Source organism: Chelmon rostratus, chromosome 21 (assembly GCF_017976325.1).
Source record: "Chelmon rostratus isolate fCheRos1 chromosome 21, fCheRos1.pri, whole genome shotgun sequence".
NCBI classification, from domain to species: Eukaryota; Metazoa; Chordata; class Actinopteri; order Chaetodontiformes; family Chaetodontidae; genus Chelmon; species Chelmon rostratus.
In genome coordinates, this window is record NC_055678.1 from 4,993,789 (window position 1) to 5,016,687 (window position 22,899).

At 42.0% G+C, this 22,899-nt stretch overlaps 1 protein-coding gene across 1 annotated transcript in view; it reads right to left on the bottom strand.

Moving 5' to 3' along the window:
* The window catches only part of ttyh2 (tweety family member 2), a 60,459-nt gene that overhangs the window by 18,817 nt on the left and 18,743 nt on the right, over positions 1-22,899 (bottom strand). Inside the window, exons 3-5 of the mRNA XM_041963274.1 lie at positions 17,043-17,154; positions 8,070-8,290; positions 3,578-3,673 (exon numbers count right to left, since the gene is read on the bottom strand). Of these exons, the coding sequence (XP_041819208.1) occupies positions 3,578-3,673; positions 8,070-8,290; positions 17,043-17,154 (429 nt within the window). The remainder of the gene's footprint in view (positions 1-3,577; positions 3,674-8,069; positions 8,291-17,042; positions 17,155-22,899) is intronic.

The following is a 22,899-nucleotide window of genomic DNA, read 5'->3' on the forward strand; positions in this document are numbered from 1 at the left end:
CCATGAATATTACAGAGTTTTGTTATCTCCATACATATGGATTCTGCACTTACTTCTACACTGTGTTGGAAGGTCATTTATTCTGCATATATGTAGAAGTTCAAAGGCCAGAGTACACCTCCCTGTGGCACACCAAGTCCGTCTTTGAAGATAAGAAGTATTTTATTGCAATGTAGTTTAATGAAGCTAACACAATCAAATAAACATGCTACGTGCCACACATATGATTATCAATCAGGTATCTTCCCAACTGTGCTGTGATTCGCTGGTACTACTGTGCAGTGATTGGCTAGGAAAGCCTTCCTGCCAGAAAGCCTTTAGGAAGTCAGGTGACACAGTATAAAAAGTGGCCCGAGTTCATCTTCCATGTGAAAACAAAATTCAAAGTTGATTGCTATTTTAAGACTTAGTTAAATTTTATTATATAATTCCTATATAATTTTCAGGTTTCAGGTGCTGTTTGGTTCAGTTTAGGCACCAAAACTGCTTGATCGCGAGGATTAAAATAATAAGTCAGCACTGACTTTTGGTTTCACTCAGGACACGAACAGTCTGCTGGGTGACAGAGCTTTCTGGGAGAAAGGCTTTGTTTCTCTTATGTACTAGCCAATCACAGCACAATATTACTAGCCAATCACAGCACAGTATGTTTAGCTCTGCCCATTGGTAATGGATACATTGAACATGTATGTTGAAGATTTCACACTATGACAGGAGCAACATCTCTCAGTAACCTGGGTTAAAATTAATTCATTTAATTACTTAGCTAAATGTTTTTGGGCATCATAACTGTTAACTGGATTATGTTCAGTGGCAACTTTTATTTTAGTCTAAGAAGCGTTCTGTTTTTGTGTCACTTATAAACCGTAGGGAGTTGGTTGGGGTGGAGCACTTTAGCTAAGGTTTGGGAATCATCAGTTAATTGTTAGCAAAGTAAACAAGTCCTCTCTTAGGCTTCAAGCCACGGTTGACTTTTAAAACATCTAACCTCGACAGGGTTTCCTCATTATGTTGATAAAAACACAATGCAGGCGGCGTTTCGTTTCTCTTTGCTCTTTGCTTTGATAAAAGTTTGTCTCTGTCTAAACTTACAGTCTTTTTGACTTTAACTTTAATCAGTTGTCTATGAGTACCTTCTTGCATTAATTACAGTACAGTAGAGCCGATATTTGATCACCAAGCTCAACTACACAGGTGGAAAACTCTTTGCTGAACTCAGCTGTCACTTCCTCAGGCTGATAGAACGTTAGCCAATTGGTGCTTTGGACATTTGAGGTTACCTGAAGAGCTCTGGTTTCTCCTGTAAGACTGTTTATTACTTTACACACAAAGCTTCTTTTACCGCTTCCTTCCTGCAGGCAACAAATACATACTTTCTCTTCTCCTTTCTTACCAACGCTGTGATTGTGTTTCATTATCACGTCAGCTACCCCCCACTCATTTGCATTGTTTGCTTAAATGACAATTCGCCTTGGTGTGTGTTCTTACTCATGACAGCTCTAATTATTCCTGTCCCCCAGGTAGAGTTTCCTCTCTCCTTTACCGTCTTCACATGCAATCCATAACATTGAGCCTGGAAATAGGCTTATGCTGCATTTACATCAGGACATTTTAAGGTTCAATTCACCCAATAGATGCTGTGTTATGTACTCAGGTTTCGAGATGCCAGTTTCGCAGATTGCTGCCGTCAACGGAGGTGGACGGAAAATTTGTTTTGTGGCGGTGAAAGATTCAGCGGCAACATGAAACAGGAACAGAGACAGACCAAAAAGGAATCCAATAAAAACTGCTGACAGCGCGGTCTATGCATGTCTCTCCCGCTCTCGCATGTGGGCGAATCTTCTCGTCTGAGCTGTTACTGTGTGCCACGCTAACAGCGGGCCAGCCACTTATAAGCACCAGGAGGAGTCGGAAGGCCCCCAGAGTGAAATCTACCCCCGAAAGCCTCCAACCAACTTCCACTCTACTGGAAGAGAGCATGCCTTGGGAGTGCAGACACTCTTGACACTGACTCATCTTGTATGTGCAGAGGGGTGGGAGGATGGAGCGGGGGGTGGGTTTGTGGTTAGTAGGGCAAGTTTAGCGCAGCTCACACTCTGAACTGACTGATTGAGAGCGACAGAGTGACGCTCGGCTGCATGAATGGACGGCCGGGTGGATTTCATGCCCTGTGAAAGCTCCTTTACAGCAGGAAGAAAATAAATAAATAAAAATCACATTCCAGTGGAGAAGGATACACTTAAGCTATAGATAGTCTAAGGAGATTAAATGAAAGCGGAGGCGCTGCATGGATATATACTCCACACACGGTGCAGTGTGTGTGTGCAATCTATCATCACCTATAATATCATCTTCCACTGTAACATGTACGATGCGTGGGAGTGTTTTCATGCCTTTATGTTATAATTCAAATTTTCTATGTTTGGTTATGTTTTAATATACCCTACATGTGCTTTTATTTATTTATCTTGTTTTCTTGTCACTCTTAAAAGGTAAAGTCAATAAAATATTGATTTGAAAAAAAGGCCTAAAAATACAAAGCTGAATAATTAACGACACACCGTACAAGGGCCCGGATATACAGTACACTGTGTCTGTTATGGAACGAAATGCACGTCTGAACCCATTTAAAGCAGGTCAAGTGTTAAACTGGAATAGCAATCGTCAGGAAGTTGTATTGCTGATAACATCAAAGGGCTTTGCTCCCGTCTCTCCACAGCTCTCCCATCCAATTTGTGGAGCAAAGCTATTGAGACGGCAACGCCGAGCAAGTTCAACCCACCACCGGCAATGCTAAAAGGCAAATGCTAAAATACAACAGGACTATCAGGGCAGTGTTTGTACAAGGACGTGATCCAATGCTTAGCTGCCTCGCTCACTGGCAATTTCCCATGAGAGGAGAAGCGCTTCCTGCCTCCAGCTCCCTCTGTCTACACCAACTCATACTAATTCTAAATGAATACTCGAAGTATCATATCTGTTGTTCCTGTTTGGGATAAAAGATTCATGTAACGCACAGCATGGATTATGCTGCACTCGTGAATAAAAAATGATCTATATTAGGATAACAGGATGTGGATGAGAGAGTGTTTAACCGCCACAGTGGTGGTAGAAACACCAGCTTTTAAACTTTGAGCCTCTCTGAAGCAGTTGGTCCTTAAAGTAAAGCATCTGGGAGTAAGTGGAAGAAAATCTACGTCTGGTTTTAGCCATTAGAATGTGCGAGGAATAGTCCTGAGTTTGATTTGCAGAAGCGAGCACTGAGTTCCATGTTGTAACATCTGGACAAATTGAATCTGCAGCAGCTGCTGCAGCACTAATGTGCCAGGAAGACAATGAATGGATTTTGTTTCCACGGTGTCTCCCAGTTAGCTTTGATTTACTTCGTCTGCTAATCTCCCGATCCAGCCCTCCTCTCATATATCCTGCCCCTGCCTCCTCCTTTGTTGTGCAGGATATTGAAAACACACATAAAACACATAAAAAAACAGATCACACCTTTTCTTTATAAAACAAACAAACAAAAAAAACTGTTCTTGTCCCTAAATAGCTGTTTTACAGGGCGTGTTAGACTCACGTGGTGAGAAGCCAGCGAGACTGCTTGGCAAGTCCCAGACAGGCCAGCAGGCAGATGATCAGGTCCACGATGAGGAGCAGCAGGTAGGCGAGCCACCTGCAGAGACAGACGGAGACAGAAAATTAAACTGCTGCTGGTGAATGCCTGTTTGGGCAAAGCAAGAAGCGTTTTGTTAAAGGGAAATCCTGTTTGCATGTAACCTGGGTCTTACTGGTGCCATCATTCCTTTCAGTAATAGTGATAAATCAGTAAACATAGATTTCTCCAGCATGTTGGAGCTTTTTTATCAACTTACAAAACCATAAAACAGAAGTCCAAAAGTGTAAGAAATGGATTTAACAGTGTGTTTATCTCAAGCTACCAACTTTAGCATGCCCCGCTAACTAGCTTTACTACATGCAATAGTAGCATAGTGTTACTCAAAGCCAAGGAGCACATCAACGGGTTACGTTCACGACCGACACATGCATGTTGTATCAGAGTTTAGGTCATTGTAGCTTGTTCTTTTCTGTCTTTGTCTGAATCAAGGAGCTATTGTTTCAAAACTTACTAAGAATTTGGATTTGTGGTAATCCTCCGCCACTATCACTGAGTGTATGTGCCAGGCAAGAACAGGCGTAGCCACAAAGTAAGGTCTGGCCTGGGTACAACGCTCTCACGTCGGACAGAATCTAAGTAGCTACATCCCCTTGACTTTAAGAAAAACTAGTGGGAGAGAAAAACCAGAAGGGGCGAATTGTCCCACTTTTTTTCACCTCAACAGACACATGCGATCGCTGTCATCCGAGGTGTGTGTGTGTGTGTGTGTGTGTGTGTGTGTGTGTGTGTTGGTGCTTGAGGGTACACTCCAGCACAACATTGCCCTCCTCAGTGTATCCATCTGCTCTGTGAGCAGTGGTCAGTCTGTGGCCGGACACAGAGGGCCTGTGCAGATGGTTAATAATGAATGGAGTCAAATCCATATGGCTGAATGTCGTACGCTGTGGAGCAACCGGGAGGAGGGGCACTTACATCACCTTTTCACTCCGAGCTGTCCATCTTCACATCTCATCAAAGTCACCTGTTTTTTTCTCATATTATCTGCATCAGCATTCATCTTCCTCCATCATCCTGAACTCATCACTCTGACATCACCATCACTTTCCTTACAGTCCTGCTTTTTTCTAATTATTTTATTTACCATCCATCTGTATCACTCTACAGCATCCTTCCCACATCTCCCTCACATCTCTGCTCTCTTCTGTCTTTTTCTTTTTTTCCCTTTTCACTCTCTTTAATCTCTCTCCTCTCTGTCTCTTTCCTTTTCAGCCCCTTTTCTCTCCCTTGCCCTTCTCTCCCTCGCCACCACCACCACCACCTCCTTGCTATTTCTTCCTTGTTTCATCTTTTCCCCTCTTGGCAGGGTACAGTACAAGAAGCTGCGACATCAAGATGCACACGGAGGCTCTCGGGTGACATCGCCACCGTGTTTGTCTGTGTTATCTTAATCCAATTAGCTTCAAATGTGAATACAGCAGAGAGACACGCAGAGATGCGGAGTTACATTTATTTATAATAGATAAGTACATCTCCTCAAGAAATTCTGTCAGATAGCAGAGAGCAGTTCCAAATGTGCCTCTTTAAAAGGTTGTTAATGATAATAGTAATGACACTTCATTCAACATCCCTCAGGGCGAGGTCAGAGGTCACCGTCATCTACCACTAGCTGGTTTTAACGGGGGGTGTTCTAACACAGGGCCCATAAGAGCTGTGGCATCTGCAGCTTTCTTCTAGCCCAGTATTGTGGTGCTCCTACAGGGTTGTCTGTGCTTGAAGGGGCCCTCGACCTTCGTCTTGTTTGCTGTTTTGGTCATTTAAATCTTTTAAGAAATTTGTGAAACACGGCGAGAAAAGTTTTCTCGAAAAGGCTCAAATTTATAAATAATTTGTTCATGAGTTTAATGTCAATGAGTAGGTTATATAAGTTGCAGAATCCATCTGACGTAGATTTGTGTCCTATTTTGATTTAGCGCTGGAAGGATTTTTTTTCCTTTTAAAGGGTAGTTGGTTCCACTGTGCTGCCGTCCACAGGGGCCTCGCCACTGCAAAATGAAAGGGATGTTATAAGAATATTATTGGAATATTATACAGGGCTTCAAATGATTAACTGTGAACTGTTTTTTATGCAGGAGGCATACTTTTGTTTTTATGAACAACATTAATTACGTTATTCAGTGATTGGGGAGGAGGGCCCACAAAAAAACTTCCCCTCCACCAGCAGGCCCGTGCTGTGTCTGTCGTCTACACATTATCTCCACGTACATCTGTGAGGACTGCAGCTACATTTTAAGATGGCAAATGTTTGCCAACCTCGACCTTGAATGTCAGGTTGACGAATGGCCTCTTTAAAGTAAGATGTGAGGCTTTTTATGTTCAATTTCACCGGTCCTAGTTGCTTAAATTGCAATGTAGGGATATAATACAATCACAGCAACCCTTAAAGTAATAGAGTCTTATCTTAAGTGAGATGATCTCTTGGACCAGATGAAATTCTCTTGTTAGGTGTGGATGCGGATGCCAAACAAACTGAAAACCAAAGTCTTGGCTTGTAAACACGATTGCTTATGTGCGGCTTATATGTGCCCAATCAATAATCTCTGGGTACTGTTATTCAAACAGATACTTAATCTTGTTAAGTGTTTCTAATCTGTCATCAGTATGCCATTTTTCACTCTCTGTAATGCATTTTATTGGACTACTGGTGCTAATACAAATAATAATAATAATAACATTAACTTTTTAGTGTTGCACCTCTCTTAAAAGGCGACAAAATCATACAGTGAAATGCAAAACCAGACAAAATGAAATAAAATAAGGAATAATAAAGTTAAATAAAATATAATAACACAGTCCAGAAGATAGAAAGCGACTTAAATATCAATTTTAAAAAAGTGTGTCCGTCACACTTAAAAGAAAATGCATGACAAGCGCTGCAACTTGTGAAGTTCATTCCACAGTCTCAGTGCCATGACTGTACATGCACAGTACTCCTTATTATCAAATCTACACTTACAAACTACAAGAGGAAATATAGCATTTATTGAAAAAGAATCAAACACGTGGACAGAAGGCAGATCCCTCAAAGCATCTAAGCACTGAATAACTGTACAGTTTCTGGCTGAATGCTAAGAAAAGCTTCTAAATGTATGAACTGTATGTACAGACGGGAGATTAGATCAGAGTAAAGAATGAATAGGAATATAACGAGCGTGCTGTGCAGGACGACTCCTGGAATGAATGTTGGTCTGTGTTTTTTTTTTTTTTATGATTCAATCAAAAAAAACACGACAAACAATTCTGAGCAAGCTGGAAGAGTAAACAAAATGTTCCAGGATGAGCACATTGAAGACGGACAGCCAACTTTAACACGACAGCACGTTGAGTTTGATGCCACATCAAAAACATGCAAACACACACACACACACACACACACACTATGACAAGTGATAATGAGTCCATTAACAGCTTACAAAGTCTGGCCGTCTGCTCTCCGCCTGCCTTCTCTATTAGCATGGAGCTATGTGGGGTATTGAATTATCGGCGCAGCAGAGGAGTCACATTACAGATCAATACAAACACAGCCTTTCCGTTACTGCAGCCTCACACAAACACTCGTCAAGCCTACACAAAACCGTTTCGGCTCCACAATAAGACGACCGGTTTGACGGCAGTGACACGGAATGGATAGCAGCTCTTAACATATGTAGCTGTTAGGATCGTTGTCCTCTGTCATTAGGGACATGCAGTGTTGATGTAATGATTGCAAGTGATTTAATGTGATTCTTCTATCTTCAAACGTCCCACAGAACCATGTCTGCAACAGACTTCATATTCACATAAGTGGATGACACACCACATGCAACCACATTACTTCATCCACTAAATATCATGTGATATATTCAGGTCATAACGTGCAGAACGTAACTACCTACACATGAATTATCTATTCAACTGCATGTTCAGCTGGCGACAATTGCTCAGTGATTGGAGACATAAAGGAGACATGATATTATAAGCTTAAGTGTATCCTGCATCTGTGAGAAGGAAATGTATTTTACTTTGGTTTGTAGTATTTATACATGACCAGAAAAGTATGATCCATCTTCCCTCATGCTTAGGCGTCTTCTCCCAAATAAACCAGCACGGCCATGGTAATTAGAAAACTGCTCTCTGCTGATTTGCATTTAGAAATGCATGTGTAAATTTTGTGCCTCCCACAAAATTGTGGGTGCACTATATCTTTGAACATATTCATGGCAACAGAAAACAACATTTAAAATTTTGAAGAAAATCCCCATCCTGAATTTTGCCCTTTCAGCTCTGCACAGCTTCCATTTTTGTCAGTTCTCTTCCTGTTTAGCTAGAAACCTGCACATCTGTAGCATCACCAGGACTGCGCTCCGGGCCACCCTGAACTGAACGAGCCCGACATGTGTATTCTCCTGCTCCTCACCTGTAGTACTCGATGTTTGCTGTTTGATCCGCGATGGATGCCAGGTCCACTTTAGCCTCCTCCCAGTCGGGCAAACCAAGCAGCTGTTTGATGACGTTGTCGGCCATCTGCTGCATGAACTGCAGGGTTTGCACGTAGTCACCCCGCGTGGCAAAGATCTCGTCCAGCCTTGCGAGGTGCTGGTGCAGGCCGCTCTTCATGCTGCCCATGGTGCCAGTCACCTGGAGGGTACAAGAGGAGAGGAGGGGGGTGAGATGAACGCTTCAACAGAGCTGAGGTTTAGGGGTGGAATATCAAAGAAGAAAGTCAGTTTGGGAGTTTGGGCTTGGGTGTATTGTTGCACACAGTAAGTCCTCTTCAGCATGTATGACCTTCCACAATCACATGAAGCAGAAAATAAACTCCATGCTTGGCTCTGGGGATGGAAATGTCAGGTTTTTGGTTGGATGATCGGGCAAATGTTCGCATGCTAACACAGTAAACTAAGATTGTGAACATGATGAATGTGAATGTGAGCATGTTAATATGCTGAAGTTAGCATTTAGCTCAAAACAAGTAGAGCCTCACAGAGCTGCTAGTATGTAGTGAACTGAACATAATAACATGCGCACTGATACGTAACATGTAAACATAATTGGTGACTGAGCATCATTGTGGAAACAGTGAGGCACAAGTTTTGAATGATATATCAGTTTGAAGAGATAACACTGCTTTTTATACTCTCCACCTTTCTACTAAAAAAATCCTGAACCTGACAGACTTTTCTCAGCGCTGAGCACTGCACTCAGCTCATGAGTGGGTTGGTCAACTTTTCTGCCGGAGAAAGTTTCCCAAAAAGACAAAAGGAAAAGAAAAAGTGGCCAAAGGTGACATTAGCTGGAACGCGAGGCTGGCCTGCGCTGCCAATCAGCAGCGGAGCAGAGCGAGGGGACAGTGTGGGAGAGCTGGAATACTGAGTGTGGGTGTCGGCGAAGAGGTCCATTTTGAGTAAACAGTTCAGCTTGGAAACCAGCCAAAACTAGAAAGCCCAGAGGTGAAAGAGTAGGTTTGCCGGCGCTCTAGTTTTGTATTCCACAACTGCTGTTGTTTGTCAGACTTGATACGAATTGATACCTTAATAATGACACCGATAGTTTGTTTGCTTGTTTAAGCCATGTAATCAGATAGGGACTAATCCATTCCCCAAGGGGAAGTGTGATCTTCTAAGGCAACAAACAAACCTAATACAGACTCTGTCATTTATTTTTCACACATCAGGATTTTTACTAAATGCAGCAAAACCAGTTTCCACGTGAGGAGCGAACATCTCCTGTACAGGCGCTACCCATTTCCTTGGGTTTAATTACTCTGTGATTTGCTTGAAGGGGGAGGTTGTTTACAGGGAAATGGCATTCACAGAGACATCCTGCTATTTGATAATTAAAAAGGGTAATAAATGCTTTCATTCAGCTCTGGGTACTTGGCATTGACAGGAGAGAAAACTCATAGCGTTGCTGTGTTTGTCAGGGACAGGGTTTGATGAAGCTGAGGCGAGGAGAGGCTGGGTGGAAATAATCAGCTGGGTTTGAAAAGCGCGGCCCACGGTAGATGGCTACAACCTGTCCAGTGGTGCTTTGAGCTAAATGCTAATATGCTCACACTGACAATGCTGACATGCTGATGTAATATTTACCATGTTCACTATGTTGGGTCAGTCTGTAAGCAAGCAAACATTTGCTGATTGGCACTAAATACAAAGTACAGTTGAGGCTGATGTGAATGTCAGTAGTTTGGCAGGTACTTAGTCATAAACCACAGTACTAGGCCGATTAAAATTTGATGATAGCGTGACATAGATTAAAAGTTACAGGATCCTCATAGTTTTTATGATGTATCTTTCAGGGACCTTGAACATAGTGTAGAAGACCAACCTCATGGTGGTGCTGAAGAAAAAGTCAGAGGATCACCAGAGTCATTGGTTCATTCTCTGGAGACCATGAGTGTACAAAATTCAATGAAATTTCATCAAGTTGTTAATGACAGTTTTCATTCTGGGCCAAAGTGGTGAACTAAGCGACGGACCGAAGTTGGCATCCTTAAAGCCACGCCACCGGCACGGCTAAAAATATCCTTGGTAGTTGCTGGGCACACCCTGGACAGGTTGCCAGCCAATCACAGGCCTGACACATAGAGACAGACAACTGTTCATGCTCACATTCACAACTGAGACCCGCCAATCAACCTAACCTGCATGTATTTGGAACGTGAAACGAATATAAGCACAGGGAGGAAATGCAAACTCCACACAACGGTCCAGTCGGCTGGCAGGTTCGAACCTTTCACCTTCTTGCTGTGAGTGCTAAACACTGCACCATGCATATATGTTTGGAAATGAGCTAATGTAGTCTTTCCATAAAGATAACACTTAGGATCAATATTTCAAAGGACAAAATCATTTATATTCATTATTTATAGGCACTATGTGCAGAAGATTCCCTCTGGCGACCACAGAGGGAGTACATAAGTCATGAAGTAAAGCTGTATTCATATGGCACTTTTTAAAACACAGTTATAAAGTGATAAAAAGGTAAAAATGAATGAGCCAATGCAGCAAAAATACAATACGATATAAAACACAGCACGATGAGAAACAGGCCAGACAACAAAAACAAAACCCAGAATGGATAACTATAAAAAGCCGCTTGAGACAATCCAAGCAAATCTGCTAGAAGGCGTGAGATGATTCCAGAGGGCTGGAGCTGAAGCAGCAGAGGTACGGTGGCCTTTTGTTCCGCTGCTGAAGCGAGGGATGGAGAAAAGGCCGAGATTAGGGGATGGAGAAGGAGTGGTCGAGAAGCGGAATATAATACAGCATAACATTTTATATTACAGTATACAAAGCAGTGGAGTGAATGGACTTAAAGGTCTGTTGTGTAGGGTTTTTTTTGGTAGAAATGTGAAATGTTTTTGCTACCTTATAATGAGCTCTTTATATGTACAGAGTGAGCTGGTCCTTTTCCAGTCAGCCATGTTGCACTGGCATGTTTCTAAAGTAGCCGAGAACGGACAAACCAAACGCTGGCTTGTTTCTATTGAGTTTTTTGCAGCCACAGCAGGCGAGGGTGGTTCAGTTGGTTGCAACCTCACTGCTAGATGCCATTGAATCCTACACACTGGACCTCTGAAGCAACACGTAGACTGTTCCAGTTATCGCTTAGACTGGCTCATGTTTCAACAAGATAAATACCATGGCTTCAGAATTATTTGGAAGTGTTACCAGCACACAGGGAGCCTACACGTAGTGGGATTAATATTCTAAATGACAGAAAAGAAGCGCACTGAAGGCAGCTACTGAGATCACAGCCACAGGCTTGTGGTGCTCTGTAGTTTGTTATCTGATCTCTCATTCAAACTGCTCCCTCCTCAGACTGAGCAGATGAAATCACAGATGAGAAATGAAGGCATGCATCTGATCCTCTCCCTCCTGTGTGAGAATCTTATCTAAAACGCCCGGGGAGACAGCCGATCCAGCTAATCTCTCCTTCGTCTTGGTCTCATCCTCACCGTGTAAGTGATCCGCACCGATCAAGAAGATATGACTCCCAGTCCCGGTCTTTTCGGTCTTTATCTCAGTCTGATGTTTTGCGGGCATGGAGAAGCACTTTCTGTCTCACATCTCTCTAAACAAACAATTTGCAGCCGATTGTGTTTTGTGCAAAGCTGTTCTGCTGTGGGATATTCATCTCTACACACCAGAGGGTACCAACAAACAAAAAAACACCCTGAGAAATCACTCTTAATGACATAACTGTGACAAATGACACGCGGCCTCGGGCTGGAAAAATGGAAATGTGCCGTCAAATATCAAATGCAGCTTCGAGCTTGAGGAAAGGCAAGAAAATATAGATCAGTGGGCATTATGTAAACGCTCTTGTTTACACGAGCATGTATTTATTTTAAAGATCCTGAGCGGTGTGGGGTGCTGGTGGTGGCATCATCATCTCGCATCGATTCCTTTGCCTCATTGGCTTGAATGATAAAATCTCATCTCCAATTACACAGAAAAGCGTTGCATTTATTTATCCCTTCGCAGGCTTAAAATCAATCCTTCCACTTTATTCTGCGCTCGTCCCGTAATCGCTTGATTAATGACGGCCGATGAGCGCACAAGCTGAAGGAAAACAAAGGTTCAAATACAGGATTAAGCCTTTTTTCCTGCTCTAACTCATTGTCTCCGCTTGATAGTGGAGAGACTTGCTTCAATTAAAATTGAATGTGGGAGCTGGAGCATGAAATGGAACATGGGTCTGAAGTGCCTCGGCAGCTCAGTCACCCCAAAGATAGAGACCATCTTCACTACTGGGTAACGAACATCTCTCTAAAAATATCTTCTTTCCTGCCTCCTCTTTTCCTCTCAGATGCTTGACGACCACAGAGCTTTTAAGACGTCGTCCTGCAGGGGGACTTACAGGTGTTTATGGATTTGTTGATGAAACACTGAGCACTAAACGAAGACCTTTGGAAAACCCAGCGGCCCACACAGAGATGATTGTTGACCGAAGGAAGGAAGTGGGATTGTCGCGCTATAAATGGTTTGCTGTGATACACAACCAGATGAGAGCAGTTCCAACAACTCTATGAATGCCTGCTGTTTATTTGTTATGCGAGCGAGAGTTCGCACAGAGGTGGAGTGGAAAGTGGTTTGGCTTCAGAGATGACCAGAGATGGCCCAGCGTCAGTAGCTTCCCTTCATGCTTACGAAGCTGCCGATCCAGCTACATGAGGCTAACCAGCACGTACTAAAACACACATCCAGATGTCAAAGAGATCTTTACATTTGCACCCCGGGAATGCAGCTGCTTAATGAATACTTTCTATTTCCTACACAACAGAGGGAAAGATTGAGTCTCTTCTGCTGGAATGTAACAAATTTCTCTCTTTTAAGAATCGCCAGACTCCTAAACTACAACAAATTGTGGGGTAGAGCAGAGAAGACGTCTCAGCCTGTTCTCTGCGTTAAAGCTGAAGTTACTTTTGTACTGTTGTTCATTTTCTGTCATGTAGTCCGGTCTGGTTTGCAGTGGCAGCATGCTTTGCAAGGTAGCCCAGCCACATTGTACAGCTCTTTCTGGGGGATCTCGAGGCCTCCTATCTCCTTAGGAACTCGTAACACTTAACCCAAAGGAACGCACAGGTAAAGCTGTTGTACATGGAGCCCAGACACCCTGTGAAGGAGTCTGATATGTATCCACAATCTGAACCTTTTGGCCACTAACCCTGATCCTCCTGGCATACTCCAGGAGAGGGACAGAACATAAATCAGCGGTAAATCGAGTCTTTCCAGGCTAAAGCTCCCTGTTCAACATGACAGTCTGGTACAAGACCAGCATTACGCTTCATTGTTAAGGGGTTATGCCATAAGGTTTCTAGGTTCAAGGTTTCTATTCCATAGGCTATGGTGTGCTGGGCTACTACAGCTACAGAAATATTGTGCAGCTACAGCAAGAACTGGTCAGCGTAGGCTGCTCATGTTTTCTCCTACAAGATTCTGATGCCAGTAGAGAACCTTTATCTTCACTTTTTTAGTAACGCACATCTAGCAAAGCCGTCCTTACTGAAAATCTTCTGCTTATCACAAGTCTTCTTTATCACAGTGAACGAAACAACATAAATACATCACCTCCAAGAAATGGTCCCATATCAGGTTGAAAACAAAGCAGGCGTTCCCACTATTGCTTGCATTCAAAAGTAAATGAAAGGATGCAGACACAGTTACTACAGGACATATGATTAAAGCACAACATGGTCTGATCACGTCTAAAACATGCTGCTGGTGTTGTGGTGGTGATATGATTTCACTGAGAGAAACATGACGCCGAAAAATAACTCAAAACCTACGCTGTAGGCGACTACAGTGAACCCCTCGCAGTGACCACAAATGCAGCCTTACTGCTAACCCAGCGCAGATCTGTCTGCTCATCTCACACTATTTTTCCATCCCTTATGAACAATACCCCAAAACCACAAAATACTTGAACTGCATTGAGGACTGCCATCTCTCAGAAATCATTTTTTCTGGACAAAAACCACGGCCAGACGGTGAACTCGCATGTGCACAGACGCACACAGCGTGGCGGCTCAGTGGTGGGGACTGTCACCTCACAGCAAGAGGGTCTGAACTCCACCTGGGCCAAGTGGGACTGTCTGAGTCCAGTTTCTCTGCATTTAGGCGCAGATTTCCTCCAACACGATACAGACGCGGGTTAGATATTGGGAAAAGCAGGAGCACTGGGAACAATTATCAGCCGTTAAGTCCGTTATCTTTCACCCTCTTTCCAAAAAAACAAAAAACATACAGTTCAGTTTTTCAATGAATAACTGTTTCTCATATTATAAATACCTTATGATTTTGTCTCATTACAAAAAGCTTATTGTGAGAATGCTGTAGAAATATGCATGTCTGTAATTATGTAGTGGGCCAACTTCCAAACCGCGTCTGTGCTCCAGCCAAATGTGCTCAGTGACCGACCCAGACATCGACCCAGTCCATTGGGTAACTGCTGGCTGCCAAAACTCTCACACAACACCCATCTCCAAACAATAGAGTTATTATTAGAGCAGCTAAATACTTGAAATGTCACATCAGTCCCATTACAGCATAGCATCTAGTTTGGCCAGTTTCCAGATCTTATGGCCCCGTTCATCTCTGTTTGAAAGTAATGTCTCTAAATTGTGTTTTGCTTAAATCGCGTTCTCAGTATGGATGACAGTGTGTGTTTCTGTGTGTGCTCATAAACACATCAAAAGCATATATTCCAGACCGTAAGTAATCAAGACAGCTGAGAAAAAAGTATCCACTGATAATGAGTCTAACTTCCTTCCTTTCTCTCTTATGTACCGAGTCTTTAGAAGCGAACTCACTTCTGAATTCTCTTGGAGCCGGGCTAAAAGGCATTTGTGTGGGCCAAACGACAGCGAGGCCTTCATTGTCAATGATTTCAATACCGATTTCAATCCCGACTCTGCCAATCAGACGGGCGAGCATTGCTCCTTGTTCTTCCCCATCAAATGGCTTTGTCTCCTGGGCTCATGGTTGATTAGGTGGGGGGAGACTGGGAACTGTGTGTGGCACACTGGGCTCTTTGTCCTACTCAAGAACTAGACTCCTTAACAGTCTATAGCTGCGTGCAATGAACTCACTCATGCACACGCACACAGGCGAGCACACACACATATAAGATGCTAAAATAAAAGCCACCACCATGTCCAATTATGTGTTTGCACGAGTTCACACATCCCAGAGGAACCCACTGACAAGCTTTCAGATGAGCTTTATATTAATGATTTCTCTCCTCTTGCTGATATGACTTTGAGAAATTAATGTGGCTAAGTCTATCTGTCCCTCTGTATTAAGGTAACACAAGCTTCACATGTGGTTATATCAATTAAATGGAGTAAACCAAAAAGGCTAACATATGTATGGTTTATGTCAGCTGGTTAATGCACGTCACGTGAGAACTAATCCCAACTGACAGTCTACTGCAGCTCGGCTAACCTTCCAACATCAGTAATCACATAGTTCTTACATGTTTCCAGTTTAAATTATTCATAAAGAGCATCAATCAGAGCCAGACAGCTAAGAACTGCTCTCCATTAAAATCTGAGGTCGTTCTCCTTCATCATCAGCTTAAGAAGTCCTTACGTGCTGCAGCGAGCGTGCTGTGGGCTCCGTACCATCTCAGCTAAGTGTTTATTACTGAGGCCATGTTGAGTTACCACAATAAGTGGCTCACATGCCACCACGTTAATCTCCATCAAGATGGCAGATGGTGACTTAATCCCGACTCTTCAACAGAAAGTCGCCAAGGGTCTCCGCCTGCGCTGACGACAACATCATAGGACCACTGCTAAAGTTTAAAAACCATAGGCCTGAAAAAGGTCCGTTAATATGATGTTTGTCACAGTTTCAAGTCAAGTCTCAAGTTAATCTTTGCATGTCTCAATCCAAGTCTCGAGTCAGTCTGCACAAGTCTCAAGTCAATCCTTACAAGTATCGAGCACGCGAACATAAATCTAAAGTGAATTTTCAAGTCAGTCTCCACAGGTGTCAGGTCAGTACACTCAAGTCAAGCCTTAAATCAATCTGTACAAGTTTCAAGTCAAGTCTCAAGATAAAATTTACTCGTGTCGAGTCAATCTGTACAAGTCTCAAGTCAAATATCGAGTAAACCTACACAATCCTGTATATTGCCAAGCTGAATTGCAAAGCACTTTCACCAATAGTGTTAACAGGTGCTCAACTAGCATTTCCAAAAACATGGGTGGGGAAAAAATCCAGCTTAAACTTTTCTGAGTTTGACTAAACGGAGAAAAGCGCCTCGTCATTAGAGCGAAATTGAAAAGTGTGTGTGAAAACAAGTCAGTGAGCTGAGCATATCTAAGATGGGAAGTGAGACAGGTAAAAATAGAAAAGGATCATGCACACAGACTGAGTTAAAGCGAGCACAAGAAAGACACAAGACAATTCATTGTTTCTGCTGAAGCCACAGCAGCTGGGAGAAGGTGGAGGAGGGAGGGCGAGGGTGTACATATGTGTGCCTGTGTGTGAGTTGTCTGTCTGGGAGGGAGGTTTTGTATGGAGAGGCTGTCAATTTGTGTGAAGCGGTAAAAAGCCATAAAGAGACCATAAAAACATTTAAAGGCATACTGAATCGAGCCCTCTGGGCTTTCCTCCTCTCTGGAGTGTGTTTGTGTGTGAATACATCACAAGCAGCCTTTCTGAAGCCTTCACTCAGAGCTGTTTGTTTCTGCCCAGATGGGCCTCTCGTCCATAAACTGTATATGTACCCAAACGGCACAAACTGAACTGAGTGTTTGCAGTTTGGTGATGCCACTTTATTCGTGCAGGGACATTATGGTGTGATATATGTGTGTTCACGTGTAGGAGACATTCATCATGCAACACGAATGTGAGGAGGTCTGTGTTTTACCTACCAGACTGTCCACGCCGTCCAGTGTGTGATTGGCATTGTACAGGGAGTAGGTCAACTGGTACACGCCGTCATTGGTCTCACTGTTGCCATAGAAACCCACACCCACTGCGACGCTGCACAGAGAAGAGGCACGGGGGGACAGGTGAGCACAGCACAACAGCAACACTGCTTGCCTTGTAAATCAAACATGTCCTTTTCAATCACTGAATTCAAAGTTTGTTCAAAGTCATCAATTCAAAAAAAAAATAAAATAAGGATAACAACCTAAAAAGAAGGAATTTTTAAAACACTGTGGGATCCTGCGGCAGAGATGTATTACCTACAAGGAGTGTGGCACAACAGAAAACACCACCTACACAACATTTTATGAATATTTCATGCCATATTTTTCACCCCGGCATTCGGGCATTATCATACAGCACTATCATCAAATTCTCCAACAACCCTGACTTTTGGAGAAGCAGGAAAAAATCCAAAAGTAACGAGCCACACTGGGACAATCCCTGCAAGGAGACAAAAATGTTATTTAGTTTATTCAATAATTAAATGCCGAGGTAAACACGGTCATCCAAACAGAATGAACGACAGCGGATTGGAAAGGCAGAGTTGCCATGTATGGGTCTTGGGGGAGCATCTTGGAGGCTTCACAGACAATTAAGGTTGTGGGAGAGATAAAATTAGACTCATTCTGAGTTTGTGCTTCTTCCCTAAAATGTTTTTGTGCTGCAACGTTAACCACCATATCCAACACAAAAAACTCACTTATTTCCTTGTACTTTTTCTACAAGCCCGATTCGAAAAAAGGTCTGGACACAGTGTAAAATGTAAATAAAACCAAAATGAAACTAAAAACAACGTTCCCAGTCGAGTCTGTTATCAACAGAGTATATGTCAAAAAGGATTAGCAAGTTATCACATTCTGCTTTATTTGCGTTTTACACAAGGTCCCAAGTTTTTTGGAATTGGGGTTATACGATCTGATAAAACATTGTTTCAAGAAGTGCATAAAGATGCACGACTGGAGCTGAAATCTGTGTGCAGCAAACTTACTTTTGATGGATGTGTTTATGCAAACATCAGGGCTGAATGGCAGAGTACAGCAGGTAAAACAAATATACTGTATCTGTCGAGCACTGAAGCTGCAAAACACTGTTTGCATTTCCCTGTTCATTTACATAAACAACACTATTTGAACCAGAAATTATACAATACAGCTTTTTGGAATGTGTGTGTGCATTATTCGAAACTGCTTTTGCATATTCGCTCATCCAAGGATTTCATTTGTTCAGCTGGAGCATCGGCACAAACAAAATAATCACCACCGTCATAAACGCACACTCTTAAGGAGTCTCTCTGTGCTTCTTTATTCTCCAAAGTGCCGTGGCATTGTACCGCCGTATGATGAGATTTGAAAGCAGCTACATAATTGTTGTCTACATAAACCCCACAATTAGACCAGATATAGAAACATAATGTCTCACAACATACTCTGAAGACCCTGGACAAGAGTATCTTGCAAAGACAATGATGGCCATGCTATATTAGAGACTCGTGCTCATTTAAATAACTGAAGGTCACACCGGTAAGCAAAGGAACTACAATCCCAATGTAGCAAATTGCCAAGATTTCCTGCTGTGTTTTATTATAGAGGCGCTGCATTACCTGAAATAAAGATGGCCTCTGCCAACCTCAGAGGAAATTATTACCTTTCTATGAAATAAAACATTAGCCTAACCCTCAGGGAAAACGAATCACTAAATGACACAGCAAAGGCAAAAAGAGTCAAGCTTTTGCTGTTCACACAGTCACACATCACATCAAACTGATCTTAAAATTAAATGTAGTCAGGATCTTGGAAACTCAGGAGGTGACATGGCGTAGCACCTCCGCTGACATGCTTCCTCAGGGAAACTCTTCATACGCTGAGTCACCAGTTTATCACGTACACCACCTCCGGTTTAATCCAATTCAAAAGCCCCGCAGTAAATCCTATTTTTCTGAAGCATTTAATGTTCACAAATGTTGATTCAGCTTAACATGGGTGACAAATTAAGGGAAAAACCAACATAAAGTGTCTTAGTAAGATGTTTGGCCACCACGAGCCTCCAGGGCTGTTCCAAGGTGTCTGAACGCTGGCGTGAGGAATATAGGTTTTTCCATTTATTGATCATTTATTAATAAATACATTTAATTCTGATGCAACACGGCCCAACAGAAGCACAAACTATGGCCTTCAAATGACCACAGAGGTTAATCAACACACTCACCACTATATCAGCTTCATTATTGCAGAGCTGTTGTACAGCTGGGTCAGGCTAATACAGAGCTCAGTATATTATCTGATCATCAATACAAGTTAATATGAGACATGGAGGAATAGTGTTCACTCCAGCTCAGAAGATACCATGTATCGCTATTTCGCTCTGATTTATCATAGATCAATATATTATGATCTCATTAATTCCACACAGTTTTATGAGCATGGTGCCTCTTCACTTATCTAATAAACCATAAAACATCAATACAGCTTTCCCTTAATCGCCCCATCCACTTATGGCTATTCATCACAACCACGTGTCTATTACTAAATACTGTCAATATTTCACCATTCATCTATTAGTTTTAATTAACTACTTCACCTGTTTATCTATTACTTTTAGCAACGTATTTAAACTGGTGAAAAATGTATTGCTTAACCAAATATTTCCAAAATTTATCCTTTACTTTTAGAATTTATTAACGCTACTTTTAGCAAACTACTTCAAGCGTGTATTCATTACTTATGCTCAGATATTTCTACCAATTAGCCATTATTTTAAGCTTTTAGCTTTAAGCTAACTAGTTTAACTGCAGTTAACTGCAGTCAATTACTTTTAGTTGTCTTTAACTTCTTTATCCATTAATTTTAGTTATTTCAACAGTTTATCCGTTCATTTTAGCTAAAAATTTCAACTGTTTATCCATTACTTTTATCTTACGATTTCAACTGCTTGTCCATTATTTTTAGCTACCACTTTCAACTGTTTATCCTTTTCTTTTAGCTGTTTCAACTTTATCCTTTACTCTTAGCTAAGTCTTTCAACTGTTTATCCATTACTTTTAGCTAACTGTTTCAGATGCTTATCCATTACTTTTAGCTAAATCTTTCAACTGCTTATCCATTACTTTTAGCTAACTGTTTCAACTTTATCCTTTACTCTTAGCTAAATCTTTCAACTGTTTGTCCTTTACTTTTAGCTAATGCTTTTAACTGTTTATCCTTTACTTTTAGCTAACACTTTCAACTGTTTATCCGTTACTTTTAGCTCAACCTTTCAACAATTTGCACATTACTTTTAGCTAGCTATTTCAACTGCTTATCCATTACTTTTAGCTAATGCTTTCAACTGTTTATCCTTTACTTTCAGCTAACTGTTTCCACTGTTTATCCATTAAGATAACTGTTAGAACTTTTTGGCTGTCTTGCTAACTGCTTTTCATGCACTGTCATAACAGTGTTAAAGCATTAAAAGTTGACTCAGTGTATGTTTTTTAATCTCAGATTATGATTTCTACTCTACAATATTTCCACATACCCACAAGCAACTGCAAAAGTACCATCTTGTTCACCCATGGTTGGGAATCACTGCTGTAATCCACCACTGTTTCATCGCAAAATGTGATCCAGATGAAGGCCAGAGGCAGGTCAGGTCAATACCGAAAGACGGGTAAGCAGGAGTCAGACTAAGTGAGACCTGGGGCAGCATCCTTAACCTTGTAGACTTCGCCTGGATAAGCGTTGAGCAGGAAAGACAGCCTATAAATCCGCTGTCAACCATGCCTCCTGCAGCGTCTGCCTGGAATCGCTGAAGCCTAGCAGAGCCGTTGTAGCTGTGTGGAGGTCGATGCTGAGAGCAGGTGGAGCAGAACAACAGGAGCTATTTTCCTAATTAGCCCAACAAGGACAGAGTCTCATTAACTGACACCCCGCAGGTAAACCACCCACTTCTCAGGTTTTAACACAACCCTCATGGAGAAAGGGAAGAGACACATTAAAGACAGGGTAGACATGAAGAAATCAGCTTGGGGAGAGACAGGAAGTGACAGATACAGAAAAACCAAAACAGACTGACAGTGATACGAGCAGACACACTGCAGACCAGAAGAAAGACAGTTTACAGCACACGATATGACAGAGATCAAGACAACAGGGCAAACAAACAAAAGATCTGCCATGCTTAATGCACCAACATTTAATAACCATCCACTGATGACGATGCATAAACTGCTAAATTTCATTGATTGGATTTTTTTTTCTTCCCCACCAAAAAACGTCACCGACAAAAGAAAGCATAGCATGGGAGATGCTCTCCTTTCATCTGTCTCAGCACATCCTCTAATGCCACAGCTGCAGAAAAACATATTGGATAAAAGTAGCCTGGAGAACGTGGATTTCTTTGAACCATGCAAATATTTTAAGGGTAGAATCTCATTAATATAAGGAAACAGGGAGGACAGAGAGGCAAGTGCAACGAGAGGGAATATCTCTGTTTTTCTACCCCTCTTTCACTCTCTCAGTCATTCCAGGTCCCTCAGCGTTGCTCCCTGAAACATCTACACTCTAATCCAAAGAGAAAGACTATCATAGGTTTGAGTAGGCATGCACAGAGCAAAAGTCCAAACTGTCATGTTGATAAATGACAAAGTGGTTGAAAGACAATGAGGGGAATTCAGAAAAGGAACCAAAATCTCCAGCCTGCAGCAAAAATGCCCTCAGCCACTATGAATAGACTCAGACATGTTTGCCTATTTGAGATTCTGCCCCAAACTGGCAGCAATGACCCTCCCGAGATGTTATACATTTCCCACTGTTCTCCTGAAGTCTCAGCAAGTGGCATCTCAACCACCCCCCGTAACATGAACCAGGCTATAATATAAAACAAGCAAATAGCTTCTTTCTAAATTTTTCATGCATGCGTCCAGAAAACCTCCAAAATAGCCAATTTAAGGCCTGAGATGAAAAAAAAAACAAGCTATAAATTGTTAGCTGCTAAGAATAGATGACCCCAAAAAAACACGAATGAGGGTTTAAAAACACTGCTGCTGGTATGCTTTTATTGTTGGTACTGTAGCATCCAATAAAAAAAGCTTCTAGTACGCTGAAGCATTTCTGTGTGGTGTCCAATGGATGACAATGATATCATTTCTCTTCCTTTCTTTCTCTCTGCCTTTTCTTGTGTCCTCCATTCTCATTTCCACTTTTCTGACTGCCAGCAGACACCTATCGCAACAAACAAACACAATGAATATTTCAGGTGTCCTGGAAAGGAGAATAACTTCCGATGATGCATTTACATAAGCAGTGGAAACACGGCGTGACGGCGTGTGCGGCAGTCCTACTGCTTGTGCAAATGAGACGCCTTTGGGTTACACATAAGAATACTGACAATGTTTTTCCATTAAAAATGTTTCACACTTTCATTTATTTCCCGGCTCACATCTTTCAAAGAGACAAGAGGCAACTGCAAGGTGTCATTAACCTCAGCTCTAAAAGTAGTGCCAAAGCATAAAGATCCCTTACAGTTTATATTGAGCAAGTCCTTTGCTGGCGCTATGACTACTTTATGTAAACAAAGAGAAGGAAGCTTGGTTTTATTCCAGAAGCTCTAACGCTTATAAACAGTTGCAATACAAGAGATGGTAAATTTACCTTGTATAGATTAATAAATACACCTGCACTTTGTGCACTTTTGGACATTATAAAGAACATAAGTGTTGCTGGAAATTGTTTGCAAACACTTTACCTCAAATACGGATTAAATAAGTATTTTGAGTTCTTTATTCATTCACTGACAGTTAACGTTTAGAATGATGGACAT